We start from the raw sequence: 15,277 nt of genomic DNA, 5'->3' as shown, positions 1-15,277 counted from the left end.
CTTTATCAGTGTTGAGTGTATCACTATCTTCCTAGTTACCTAAGTTCAAAACTTTGGTATCATCCTTTTGACTCCCCCCTCTGATTCATCTCACACATCTAGTCGGCACGTACCCAGTAGTTTCCAAATCCTTTCCTTTCTGTCCCTACAACGTTTCTCACCTTTGTTCTTTCCTCTCCACTCACTTGGCAATTACTCTAGTTCAGGTTCTCATCACCTGGGCTATTGCAGTAGTCTCTTACTAGCTCTTAGTCCCTCAAGGCTCTCCCCTCTCCAGTCAATTCTCCACACAATGACCAAGGTGATTTTCCTTTAACACAGGTCTGATGCATCTCTTTAACTCCTTCTTATATCTCCTCCCCCCTTAAAAAAAAAAAACAACAAAACTCTAGTTGCATCCTATTGTTTTTAGGATAAATTATGAACTCCTCTATTTGACATTTTAAGCTATGACCTGGAACCTTCCTGCATTTCTATTCTTCTTATACCTTACTCCCATCCTAATCCAGCCATTGTGGACTTCTTGATATTCCGCAAACATGACTTTCCATCTCCAATCTCTGTGCCTTTGTTCTGACTGTCTCTTATTCATGGGATGCACTCCCTCTTCCCCTTCACTTCCTGGAATCCTTGGTTTAGTTCAGAGCCCAGCTCAGGAACCATTTTTTATATGAAGTTTTTTTCTGAACCCCTCAACTGCTGGTCCACTGTCTTTCAATACTACTTTGTGTTCATTTTGTTATATGTTATGTGTATCATTGCATATGGTTTCATTGCCTCGCCCTTTCCATTAGTGTGTAAGCTCTTTGAGGATAAAGACTATTTCACTTTTGTCCTTTTATGGTTAGCTTTCAGCGCAATGCCTGACACATAATTGGTGCTTGATAAATGCTAGTTGATTAGTTATTTTTATGCCAAAAGGTTTTTTTTGTTTTGGTGTCTCATGTACCAAATAACCAATTTACAAACATTAGCTTTTGGATCGCAGTCTGTTTGTTGACCCGGAGATTGCTTATAGGTCTAGAGATGGTTTGCCTGTATCAGTATTCTCACACAGTTTATGAACCTCCTGGGGCTTTTTTAAAAATTTTTCTTTTTTTTTTTTCTTTTTGTCTGTCTGTACTGCCTAACTTACAGAAAAGCATAAAAACATAAAATGATAGATGCCTAAAGGCAAGACAAAAATGTATTATTTATTGTTGACTATACTTGTTACCTGACTTCTCCACTGTTTCACTTATTTCACTTAGCAATCCCTGACTTGTATTTTTGGCCTCAGGTTACAATGGAGGGGGAGGTAGGGAGGGGAGGTAAAAAGGAGAATCTTGGACAATATAGAGGAAAGAAGAAGTGACTCTACAAACTGAAACTAAATAGTCCCTAAGGCTCTTAATCTGAGAATCATAGGATTTAGACCTGGATGGGAACTTGGACATCAACCTTTGAATTGGCCTATATACATCCCACTCACTAACCCCCAACTCCTCATGATCATCAAGACAGAGATAAAATGTGAAGGTATAGCTTGCGCCTAATTATTTAAGTTAAGGATTCTTAACATTAGGAACTAGCAGTAGGGGGACAAGGGGTAAGGGTATCTCCCAATCTGATTCCTAAGAGGTACTGCTACGTAAATTGCAGTATACTTTTTTTGGGTGGGGTGCGGTGGGGGACCAACCTTTTCTACTCTTCCTCTTATTTTCATATAGGTAAAATTAGGCTAAAATGTACATTAAAGACAGTCTTGAAGGCACAAAGGAGACACAGAAGAGGAACCTGAGAATTGTTCTATCAGCTTTTCCCTGGTTAATTATAGGGAGTTGCCCCCTCTCACACTTAATTTAGTCATTTCCAAAAATAGGAGCCTGTTGGTATTTTTGACTTAAGCTGGTTAATATGGCTGATTTATTTTCCAGTACTCCACCACTATCCTGTTTGCTGGTCCAGGGCCAGAAAAGCTGGTGAAAGACTACCTTTATTCAAAATCCCCTATAGCTATGACTCTTCTGTCTAAGATCAGGGTTGTAGGAGGGGGGAACAAGTAAGGACAAGTTTGTCCCTTTCAGCTCAACTCTAACTCAAAAAAACTATTCTTTGTAATCTTAATCTGAAATGAGAAATGATGTCAAACCCCAATAGATAGGATTATATTAGACTAATAGATCAATCAGTCAGTAAATACTTATTAAATACTTACTTAACATGTGCCTGGCATTATGCTAAGTGCTAAAAGGCAAAATGCTAAGAAAGGCAAAAGATAGTCATTGCCCTCCAGGAGCTCACTATCTAATGAAGAAGACTCTGTGTAAATAGCTATATACTAAAAAGCTATGTACAGGATAAGTAGAAAATAATCAACAGAAAGAACATACCAGAATGAAGAGGAATGGGGAAGAGCTTCCTGGAGAAGGTGGGATTTTAGCTGGGTTTTGGAGGAACATCCTACATGAGGGACAGCCAATGAAATTGGCCAGTCAGCTTGTTGGAGAAATAGCAAGGAGGTAAGTTTCACTGTATATTGAAGAGTATGTGGAGTAGTGTTGTTGGAAGTTGGAAGAAAACTGGAAACATAAGGGATGTCCAAACTGATTTAGAGTTGAAAAAGGCCTGAGAGGTTTAGTCCAATTCCATCATTTTGCAGATGAAGTACCTGAGGTCAAGAGAAATTTAATGATTTGATTCAGGGCCCTCTAGCTATTAGTAAGTTGCGAAGCTGAGACTTGAACCCAAGTCCTTTGATTTCAAATCTTACACTTTTCCCATTGTATCACACTAAATCCTTAGTTAGGTTAGATCTAAGTTTATGTAGTCGGGATATTAAAATAATAATAATAATAATGATATTTTCTTTCCCTCTCTTTTCTTCTCCTTTCTTTCTTTGTCAGGAATGATTCCTATGTATAGATGATCTCTCTAGTTTAAAAATTCTTAGCTGCAAAGAACTCTCCAGATCATAACCATCCTTCATTTTATACGTGAGGAAGCTGAGGTTTAGAGAGGTTAAGTGATTAGAACTGGTGTTATTATACCTTATGCTAAATCTGATTTAAAAAAAAGAGATTTTCTCCTCCTAAATCTTTAACTCTAGTTTCTTTAAAAAAAAATATGCTGTAAGGTATTTGGATCCTATTAATGCATAGTTTGTAGTAATTTTGGTACTATGTTATCATTTTTGGCTAAGAAAATCAATGAATCAGTCATTTCCTCTGTGAATTTTTATAATGTTTGGAGTATATTTGGGTGGGTGGGGAGAAGTGACATAGCATAATTTAGTATATATTTTTTACTTAAAACTCAGACTCAAGAAATAAATTTTTTTCTCAGTTTCTAGATTAAACAGTTTCTCTTTGTTAAAAAAAAAAAAACAAATTTGGTCTAGCATGTAGAAAATCACAAGATTTAGAATGAGAAAAGTAAATTTAAATTCTGTCCCTGCTACTTACTGTAATGGTACAGGGAAAGAAAAATTCCATTGGAGTCAGGCAACTGGGATTCAAGTCCTGCCTCTGAATCTTAAGACTTAGCTGTGTGATGTTGGTCAAGATACTTACCTTCCAGGAGTCTCTTATAAAATGAGATCTGGCAAGATGGTCTTTAAGGTCCATTACAGCTCTAGATCTATAATAAACTATGCCTGATAATCATTTTCTCTTTTCTGGCGACAGTTTCCTCCAGGTAAAATGAGGGACTTGGAGTAGGTAATCTCTTGGGTCTGTTCCAGCTCCAAGCCCTGCTATGTACTATGTAATGTCGTTATAATATAAAATGTACTTTCATGTGCATACGCTCACACGTGTGTATATGTATATATATGCATATGTATGTATTTTGAACTAGGCAAAATATTTTTGTGAGTTTATTGTATATATAGATGATCCTTAAGTATATATCCAAACTTCACTTTTAAAAAGTGTCCTAGAATGTTAACTTTTCACTATCAAGACTAGTTCCCTCCCCCCTTGCAGTTACCCTAAATTTTACTGTACTTTTATTTCTTTAATTTATATAATATGAAAATAAGGGCAGTGGTAAGAAGCATATTAATGTCGGGAACATTCACTATGAATTAGTTGCAAATGATTCTTATAGGCTCACGAATAGTTTGTATACATTCCAGTACCATGACATAAAAATAGAGTTGTAAACAACATTTGAGAACTATTAAATAAAATGCTTGGACTTTTTTTTTTTACATGAAGCAAATAAGAAACTTGGAAATAGGTACTTAAGGATTTGTACCCAGAGTAACTTTTAATTAGAGAGACAAGTGAGTCCTGATTTGTGAAGTTAGTTGATTGATGTGCCATTTACTATGTTTTTGTTTTTTAAGAATGAGACTTTTTTTTTCTTTATACTGTGGAGGAAGTTTTACTCAAAAAGTAAGCTCCATGGGACTGTCTGTGTCCAAATTATGAATAGTTTTATATCAGGATCTGAAGGAGTTCCCATGGTTTGTGGAATGTTTATGAGGCCTGGCCTATAATGGATGACTTTTTTCCATTGTGAGTATAAAGGCAGTTTTCTGTTTTAAAGGAGCAAATAATTTTTTACAGGCTTGTTACAACAGAATCTCTTGAAACTGTTAGGCTACATCTAAATCTACTAGCCTTACCAGGCAGTATGAAAGTGAAAGTTGCCTCAGAATCTCTATTCACCATTGTATATTTATAAAGATGGCTTCTGACAAATATGGTTCCAGTTGGAAGCTTGGTTAATCTTACATATTAAAGTTATATCTAGAAGTTACAGATTCTATGTTGAACCTTTGAAATTTTTTGGTATAAATCCTCCTGGAAGATAATATTCTCTTTAATTTGTGACAATTTTTAAAAAAATGTTGCTTTTCTATTTACCAAGAAGATTTTCAGGAGGCCTGATGGAGAATCAACCAAGGAGGACTATGGAATTATAAATCTTATATCCTTTTGTCTTGCGAACCTTCTAGAATTCTGGTATGTGAGAAAGTTCTAGTCTTGTTCTTAAAATGATATGAAACCAACCACTTTTCTCTAATAGGCTCAGGATCCAGAGCTCTTGTAGTAACTTTCACCTTTGCCTACGTATACTTGGTGGGGATAGACCAGGGAGCACTGTTCCCTCCCCTACCTTTACCCGCCCCCCCAACATCCTTCAATCTTTTTTCTTTATGGGTTGAGAGAGCTCCTATTTAGCATGAATAATCAACCTCAGGGCAGTGAATTCTTGGGACTCAAATGTTCTTCTCTTCCTGAAGGCAATGCACTTCATTTTTAGTTCCTATAATCCCCATATACTAAGGAGAGATTGTTGGGGAATTATCAGCCTCAAAACTTCCAGAAATAAGAGCCACTTTGATGACCTTGCCTTGAAGAAGAGTGATTACCTTACCTACTATTCCTGGTACTTCCACAGAATGACTACTGATAGGTAAGCAACTGGCATTTTTCATGCCTCAGGCAAGCAGTATGAGATTCTTCTAAGATCAACCTTTTGGGATAATTTTGTCTATGTATGTTGAGAGAACCATAGGCACAGAGAGCTCATTTAGAATGGGGCAGAGTAGTTGTTTCTAAGATGTTGAAGGCATATAAGTGCTTTCAATGACCTCTAAATTTTAGTGCCCTAGGGCAAAACTTTATCATTTATCTTAAAACTATGGCTCTGCCAACTGACCGAGGCTGTAAACCCATGTCTCTTGTCCTCATCCAGCTAGGGAGAACTGTTTCCAGGGCTGATATTGTCTAAACAGTTCAATAAGAAAACATTTTATATGTGTATGTACATATACACATATACATTTATAGTAGATTCTAGTGCCTGGAATTGGGAACATAGTTCATACTGGAATAAATGTTAAATTTAATTGATTTGGATGCAGGCTGTAATATTTCTAGGAAGTCAAATGTGGATAACGTGGATTGTTAGGAACAAAAAGATGCTCAGGATAAAGAGGGATGAACACTCAATTTATCAGTGCCCCCAAGGGACTATATTCAGAGGGAGTTAATGGAAGTGTAATTTCCTAAGTATGGAGAAGGGGATCAGCATACCTTACCTGTAGTAAGAAGTCTTTTGGGAGATCAGTTACATAAATGCCTGAGTAGTCTATCTCTTGGATCTGATTAAAAAAAAAACCCACTATAAAACAGGCTTTGGTCTTCTTCTTTCACCCCTTGTTTGCATTCTTCTGAATCTGTTAATATATCCACCTTAGATTATAACCTCACTGAAACTAGTTAATCTTTGTTCTAAAACCCTGCTTAAAATTCATTCAAAATATAGTGCTTTATTTACAGAATTCATGCCCATTACAAAAATGTTTTCTAGCAAGTCATATCTGAGCTGGTTTGAGAACTGAAGTCATTGTTAGTAACAGTATTGTGTTATAATTCAATTTAATAAACCTTAATTAAGTACCTATTGTATAAGGCCCTTTGCTAGGCCTTGAAGACCCAAGGATGAAAAACCACCATCCTGATGCTTAGGGAGTTTTCAGTCTTCTGGAATGTAAGAGGGCATAGATACCCACAAGTATATGGGGAGATATGGTAGGGGCAGATGCAAGCTTAAAATAACAATATCTGACATTTAGCTAGCATTTCCCAATTTACAGGGTACTGGAACGCCTTATCTTATTGGAGCCTCAAAATAGTCCTGGGAGACAGGTGGTCAAGATGTGTTTTGTTTTGCCCAGGCCTATGATTTCATTACTGTACTGATGAGGAAACTCCTAATGACACAGATTTGCAACTATTTTACAACTTGAAGACTTTGGGGATTGCTTGGGGGCACTGATCCATTAAGGGCCTTGCCTAAGATCACACCCCCAATATGGGTCAGAAGCAGAACTTGAGCATAGGACTTCTGGAACCCAGCTACGTGGGGTAGAAAGGTAGTGGATGAGAGCTAGCCTTGGGTTCCAGGCAGGGTTTGAACTCAGATCTTAACCTCCTGAAAGTGGACTAGAAAAACTTGAGAAAGGAGATAACACATTTAACTGAGGAAATGAGGAAAATTTAATGAAAGAAATGGCACCTGAACAGGCTTTGAGGGAAGAAAAGAATTTTAGCAGGTCAGATAGAGTGAGGAGTGAGTACATACTAGACATGTGGAATGGAAAGAGTAGTCTAGGTATCAGAAGGCTTGGGTCCTTGGCTTTCTTGTCCCTGGTTGTCCCTCAGTGCCTCCTTTATAGCACTTTAAACATAGTAGCAGCTCAAAAAATGTTGGCTGAATAAATGAATGAACTGTAATGATGATGATGAGGGTGGTGGTGATGATGATAATGATGGTAACTTATATTTATGTAGCACTTTAAAGTTTCAAAGGAACTTTAAAGTTTCAAACTATCTCATTTTTTATCCTTACAACAACCCTGGGAGATAGGTTCTATTTTTATCCTCCCCATTTTTCAGATGATGAAACTAAGGCTTTCAGAGGCTAAGTGACTTGTCCAGGTCTCACAGTTAGTAGGTATCTTAGGCTGGATTTGGACTCAGGCTTTCCCAACTACAGTCTGGTCTAGTTTTCCATTGTTCTACAAATGCACCACCCAGCTGCCTCTAGCTAAAGATACGTGATCTGTGGGGTATTTAGTTATAACTTGACTATGTCTTTTTCTTATTCAGAGTATTCAGATAGAGGAGATAGTAAGAAAAGAGAAAATGCAGTGAATGGTGAAAGGGTGCTTTAGTAGGAATTAGCTTCTGGTTCTATGATTTACTTCACTAATTTCAAAGAATATACTAATGCATAAATTATGAAGCTCTGTGCATGTTTATGTTTAAATAAATTACTAAAATGAAATAACACAGGTTAATGACAGTGTTCTCAAATTGTCACAAGAGTCAGTCTGATATTACTCACTGAAATAAAGATAATATATACTTAATAGCACATTTAGGGATATTTTCTTTCTCCTAAGTTTTACATGTGTATGCTTTTTAAAATGATTATGGTCACTTTATTAGTTTTGGTTCTTTGTAGCATCTTGAAAAAGATTGAACAAAAATTTTCCATTCCTTGTTCAGGATAAAATTGATCATGTGATTTAATTTTTTTAATCTTTCTGTATGTTTATAAATGCTCAACATTTTTAAAGCAAAAATCTTTGCCATTACAACATTTTTGTTAGAGTTAAATGGAATCTTGCTTTGCAAATTCAACAAAGAAAATATCCTTTGCCCTATACAGCAAAAATAAAAATAAAGTTAGACATTGTTCCTTTTCCCTAATACCCTTGTGTAGTAAATTCTATAATTTGTCTTTTTTCTTCCCATTTGGCAGCACATATAGTGTTAGTAAAGACCGTCAAAGTTGAACCTGGCTTATGGGTTGAAATACTACTGTTTCATTGTAACCTAAGCAGACAAGGGAACATTCCACTTCAGAGCCTATTCAGTCTTGGCTCATACATATGAAATGTTAATTAAAGAAAAATGGCTTCTCTGGTTATATCATTTACAATGCAAAACATTTTCTGGCTGAATAAAATTGGAAATAAAACAGAAAGAACTAGCTAAAGAGTCTTTGAATTATTTACAGGCCAGGGACTTAAAGGTGCATCAGGCTAGCACAAATATTACATTATGAAATAGGAATTTCAGTTTGCAGTAAATCTGTCTGCCACAGCAGCTTAAAATAAAATAGTTTTACCCATCTAAAGCAACATCAATTTGCCAGTCAGTGCTTCATGTATCAAAGTGTGTTCTGTGAAAATATCAATATCATTGGTTAATATAAATGAAATTAATTTTTAAAGCTGGGCTAAAGGTTGACATCTGAAAAATTGCATTACTTTGCAGAAGAGAAATTTCTGTCTTCGAGTGAAATTTCAGGTCATGAGGGCAAGTAATTTTCACAATCTTCAATGGGAGCCAGTGAAATATGAACTTCATTGTCACCTAGCCCCAAAGCGATAAGATAAAATGAGCTGATACATCATTTGCTGTGGTTTTATCATCTCCTCCAGTAATTGGAAGAGAAAACATAAGAGTATGTGTGTGTGCTTTTCCACCCTAAACTCCCCATCATCCATACCTAAGCTTAAAGCCATTTTAGCCCGATCAATACAAAGGTCACATAGCATTTTATTTATATATTTTTAATTCTTCATCATGGCTAAAACTGCCAAGTGGAACATTAGAGTAATGAATATGTTTAATTGAATTTGTCATCCATGAAAATACTAAGGAGAATACTATGCCACATAGTACTAGTATGCAGTGGGTGGAAAAATTGACTACATGGATGAAGAATTATGAAGTAAATATTTGATAATTAATTTTAAAAGATACTTTTTCCTCCTGTCACTTCTTAACTTCCATTTTTAGTGGTTCTGATTTTTTTTTCTGAGAGATTCATAAAGCAGTATTACAAAATCTGGAAAGATCCCAAAAGCTTAAGATAATATTTTTAATAACATAGAATCATTACCTGGAATTTTCCAGTTAGGCCTGATGCTTAGAACACAACATTTTTTTTCTTTTTAAAATATGTTTAAAGGTTATAAATTAATATCATATGATATTTAGTTGAACCTAATTCTGTAAATACATAAGAAAATCTGAAATCCAGGATTGTTATTAGACTACTGTTAGAGATCAAGTTTCAGATAAAATCATATGTGGCAAATTCTAAAATCCTGTTTACTTGTAAGTCCATGATAGAGCTATTCAAGGTAAATGTTTGATTAAAATATGTTTAATTAAGGTTGCCAAATCATAATTATTATAAACAGTATAGCTTACTTAAATGCTTAAAAAATATATACTTGCAAAATACTGTGATTTTTTTCTAATACAAAATAAGCATACAACCCTTATCAGGTTTTAAATGTTTTATTTAGCTCTAAGGTTTGTACATCATAAATATGATCTGTAGATATTCAATTATTACCAGTGCCATAATCCAAGAAAATGGCACAGTTAGATTATGTCTAGCTTCCATCTCAGCAGTACTTTTGTTAACTTGATAGGACAGGGACTCTGCATTTTACTTGAAGTCTAAGACAATATATCTACTTTTTTGTTTGTCTTTTAATTTATGAAATAATTTGTTAATGACGTGACCATAAAATTGCAAAGATATGGCTAGTCTGAACTTACTATTATTGGCAGTTTTTTCAGGAGATTATATGGAGTCGTGGGAAGGAAAAATTATAAAACTTGGTTGGAGGAAATATTTTAGGCTGTTGCATTAAGCACTAACATAATATTTCAGTAGAATCACTATCATCTATGCAGAATTCAGTGAAGAGGTTTATATTTTTTCTGATGATAGCATGTTACTTGTTTTATTTTTGTTCTCAATAGGTCTAAATATATAATCACTCTATTTAGTTTCTTTTTTCTAATTCCATTAAAATATATTGTAATTTAGAGATAATGTATTTTTTTTTCTTTCTTAACCTGCTGGAAAACCAGCTCTCTTTCTTTACAGTTAAGATAAAAATAATATATTTTTCTTTGGGTATTACTATAATCTTTCCTTTTTAGTGCCAGAAATCTGATTTAAAAAAAAAACAACACACCTTTTAAATAGCAGGTCAATAAAAGTATTATTATTATTGTTATTACTTTGCTGTTGCTAATGTTTGGGGGGATTAGGAAAACAAAACATGATAAATGTACTTTGTTTTGCACAGTTTATAAACTATTACGAAATTATAGTTAAGAAGAAAAACAGATAGAAGACTGAGTGTTTGTTACCTTGTAAACCATGAACAAGGGCAACAAGGGTAGTGAAGGGAATGAAAGACATGTTTCTCTATTTCAGGATAACTCATCTTTATTTTAGAAGTCTTAATTCTCAGTTGAAAATTTCAAAGGAACAAAGACTAGAAAAACATTTTTATTATAAAAATATTTACTTTAAAATACCCTTCTCCCAGACTTGTTTGGTTGGTAAGACAATTTTGCTGAGACTATGGAACAAAGCAAGTTGAGTTCAGGTATTAATAAAAGAAAAGGTAATAAACATTCAGGGAGAGTACTCTGAGCTGTATCTTTGGAACTACTATACTTGGTGTGTTAAGTGCAGAGCTGTGGTAATGATGCAGTTTCCATAGCAACTGGTTCACTGGAGGGCTAGACCTCTGTCTAGGGTGCTGTCAGTATATGTGGAGTTTCAGAGAACAGAAAGTCCCAAAGAAGGGTCTGCTTCCACCTAATCCAGTTTTAATTGAACTCCAGAGACTTTGAAGTGAAGCTATAGACCAGGCAGATACTATTCCAAGAAGAAATGAAGCCTTGCTTAGCTAGGCCTCAGCTGCTTTTCAGTATTGATACCTTTTCTTAATGAATACTTTAAAAAACTGTTATTATATCAGAAACATGCCTCTATTAAAGAATGCTTAGTTTTCTATTTCAAACTTTGTTATCATACATTTTGCCATAACAGATTGTGCTTAACTTTTTTTAATGAGTGGAAAATTTCCCACAATTAAAAAAACCTAAACTAGTCCTTTAAAGGCAAGGAGTTAAGTTCATATGCTATTGATAACCCCTGCTGTATGCCAAACATTTTGATTAGTAATGTTTAATTATATATGAAGCATTAAAACTTTGAATTATTATTAGCATGTTTGAAATATGTGGTTTTCTCATTAATTAAACTTTCTAATTAAAGAATTAAGCAGGAAACCCTTTACATTTTGATTTTTACTGAAAACTTTTCTGAAATGTCTTATTATGCTTTCATACCTTAGTAAGAATAGTGTACTGAGCACAACAGAATCTCTGTTTGATGATTGAGGGCTTTACAGAATTTCATAGTTTTTCTGAACATCAGTGGCATTTTAGTAGTTTGTTCAGCAAATGAATGAAATGCACATCACTTTTTCATTGGATAAAGAAAGCTAAAGTGTAAAAGGTAGAGCACACCTGGGAGAATGTGAGCTGAGCACAGGAAATAACACTTGAGTAGCTCTTTTCTACCTCGTAAGACCCTTTTACACTCTTAAAAAATTAGTGATGACTGCCTCCTTTCCTAAGAGCTGTTAGAAATTATGTCATCTTGGCATGATTATGAAAATAGTTTTGACTTTTTCAACCCTCTGAAAAGGTGTTGGGGGCCACCAGAGTTCCCCAGCCCACACTTTGAGAACCATTGTGTTTTTTGTTGTTGTTCTTTAAAAAAAAAATCCTTTTATCATTTTGTGTCTTGTGATTTTACTTTCTCCTGAAAATAAAAATGAACCTGATTAATTAAGGTTTCTTGCTAGTCATGTTCCAGTTACTTAAGACTTTCACGTAGTTGGTCCCAAGAGATCTGGATTCAGATAAGTGTTTATTAAGAGCCTACTTGATACTAAAGAAATTCTTCTTTAGGTGCTGAAGGAGACATTAAGATAAGTTCTGCTCTTAAGGGGCTTTCAATTGAATAGATCCTAAATTCTAGTCAGTTATACTAAATAGTCTGCGACGGATCTATTGTGTGCCTTTGGGTTAGGCATTTGACACCCCCCTTCCCCCAGTGGGGGTAAAATGAAAGCGTCTTATTAGTTTATTTTTAAGGTCACTTCCAGCTCTAAAATTCTGTAATTCTCTAAGTAACAGCTAGTTATATAAATTATCGTTCTAATATCGACCAAGTTACCTTTGTCTTCAAGGTAATAACTGCATATTTTGTTTCCATTTTCCTAACTAAATTTCAATTTTTGTGTTAATTTATTCATGTTTGAACTTGAGTTGAACATGTTTATAAAGAAAAGAGATTAAGATTTTAAATGATTCTTTGACCTCATAACAGTCTCTTACCTTCTGGACATAGTTTCTAGTAGGACATTACTGTGCAGGACATGGGAAGCTTGTTTTATTCAGCTATATTGCCCTTTTCACTAGCAAAGTGGATCCAGCACTAGGCCTGGAGTCAGGAAGACTTGAATTCAAATCCAGCTTCAGGAACTAGCTGTGTGGTCCTGAGTAGAGTCACATAACCTCTCTTTGCTTCAGTTTCTACATGTGTAAAAATGGGTTAATATCAGCACCTGTCTTTCAGGGCTGTTGTGGGGATTAAATGAGATAATAACTGTAAAGCGTTTAGTACATTGCCGGGCAAATAGTGAGCACCATGTAAATGTTAGTCATTGTAGGTGACTGATTAGATCTTGGGGAATGGGAGAGTACTGAGTAAAGCACACAACACCATAGAATTGGAGTAGTACAATTCCCTTCCTTCTTTCTGTATATGCTCTTTTCCTCTCCCTGTGCAACTTCATAATTGAATTTGGTTTTTAATTTTGAAAATGGGACAATTTTTGAAGGGTATGGCATATGTTCCACTGCTGAGACATCTTATAGTAATGGTTTTTGCACCCAAGTTTTTAATTACATTACATTCTTGCCAGAGCATTGGTTTCTGGTGTTAATAAGCATGCATTTGTGACCTATCTGAACCTTTTTGATTATGTAATGGTAAATAATGGAGGTGGGGAAGTAACCAACATTGTTGTCCCTTAACACCTTGGTAATTAAGCTTTGAAATGAAAAGACCAAACTGAAGCAACCATGTAGCATAGTAGTTTAGGACTAAAGATGGGATTAGTTTTTCAGGGCAAACTAAGCATGTGTGTCTGTCACATGGAATGACAAGAATTGTAACAAGTTACTCTGACAGGCACTTCATAGATTGTGCTGGAGTTCATTTGCGGGTGTGTAGTTAGCATTAACTGAAAAAAAATGCTTAACCTTTTATAGTCAACTTTCATGCTTCTAGAATAAATGACTATGGAATTGACTTTTTTAATGAAAGAAAAGTATTTCTTTTTATATTGTAACTGTGTTGTTGAACTTAAATTGGGTTTGTGCTCAATAATCTTTTGTTATTCTTTGTTTCTTGTTAACCATTAAGTTGTTGACAATAAAGTTATATTTTTACATGACTATAAAATAAAAAATATATAAAAAATGGTGAAAACTTTCTTATTGAAAGCTACAAAATTTCTAATTATTTAAAAACTCCAGGTTGATTACTTTATTAATGGTTATTTATCACCACTTCCTTTAAAACACACAAACTTATACACACACACACACACACACACACACACACACACACATCCCACAAAACATTGATTACTAATGTTACAGGTAACATTAGACTCTGGTTTTGTTTTTTTTTTGGTTTGTTTGTTTTTTACTTTTCTTTGTTTCTATTTTTTTCCGAATCTGAACAGCTTTCTAACAATTAGAGCTGTCCACAAATATCATGGATTGCCTTTGGGAGACACTGGGCTGTCACTCACTAGAGGTCTTCAAGAATAGATTGGATAATTTTAAGGGATATTATAGAGGGGAATCTTATTCAGGTACAGGTTGGACTAATTGACCTTGGAAGTTCTTTCCAACTCAGAGATTCTCTGATTATGTAATTTGTTCATTCAGTATGTAACTAAATTCCTGTTTATAGAAATGGCTGTAGTTCACATATGTCAAATCCATTTCTCTCTTTGATCAAATGATTCCACCTTTAAACAGTTTTATATAAAGAAACAAATGATTCTTTAGTCATTCAGTTGCTTATGGTGATTAAAATTGTCCTAGCTCTTCCTCTTTTCTTCTCTTGCATTTAGATTCTGGCATATACTGAAGGACTACATGGAAAATGGCTGTTCACAGAAATTCGGTCAATATTTTCCCGGCGCTATCTTTTGCAGAATACAGCACTAGAGATCTTCATGGCAAACAGAGGTAATGTCACATTGCTCAAAATTCATAGCTATAAGTATAATTTTCACATCTTATTATCTAATTTTTGGAGAAATTTGTAAAAATAGAAAGTATCATTATAGCTTTCCCATTTTAATGGGAATTTCTTTTATTTTCTTATAGTCTAAACTCTCCCTTGCTGACAACCATTAGTGTATACCATTCTGTGATTTTTCCTACTCTAGTTTTTAATCTTTAAGTTCATTTATAATTTTTCCCTTTGAGAAAAAATATATTTTAACACAATTATAAAAATATATAAATAGAAATATATATGTATACATCTAGTATAATAAATCTGTATCTTGTTGGGATTTTGGTTTCTTACCATACTTTTATGCCTGTTTATATGTCTGTACTTTTTTTTTTTTAACTATACCAAACAATTAGAACTTTGAATCTATGGGAGGGATAAAGGAATATAACTATGTCATTTTGCTCTTTTCAACCTTTCTTTGATGTTTAAATTCCTGCTGGAATGAATCCTACATGTTTTAGAGAATCAAATAACAAATTTATCTCCTGTCAAATCCAGTACCTTATAAGAAGACACTATCAGCAGATAGTACTGAATTATTCTTGGTTGCTTT

The 15,277-nt window shown here is 34.5% G+C and overlaps 1 protein-coding gene across 7 annotated transcripts in view; it reads left to right on the top strand.

Moving 5' to 3' along the window:
• Positions 1–15,277, top strand: part of LRBA (LPS responsive beige-like anchor protein) — a 676,054-nt gene that overhangs the window by 451,453 nt on the left and 209,324 nt on the right. For all 7 annotated transcript variants that reach the window (XM_027866938.1, XM_027866942.1, XM_027866935.1 and 4 more), the window contains one exon: positions 14,552–14,669. In XM_027866938.1, the coding sequence (XP_027722739.1) occupies positions 14,552–14,669 (118 nt within the window). The remainder of the gene's footprint in view (positions 1–14,551; positions 14,670–15,277) is intronic.

This window comes from Vombatus ursinus, unplaced genomic scaffold (genome assembly GCF_900497805.2).
Source record: "Vombatus ursinus unplaced genomic scaffold, bare-nosed wombat genome assembly UNPS02014784.1, whole genome shotgun sequence".
NCBI lineage: Eukaryota > Metazoa > Chordata > Mammalia > Diprotodontia > Vombatidae > Vombatus > Vombatus ursinus.
The sequence above is the reverse complement of the archived record's forward strand: the minus strand, read 5'-3'. Positions and strand labels throughout refer to the sequence as shown.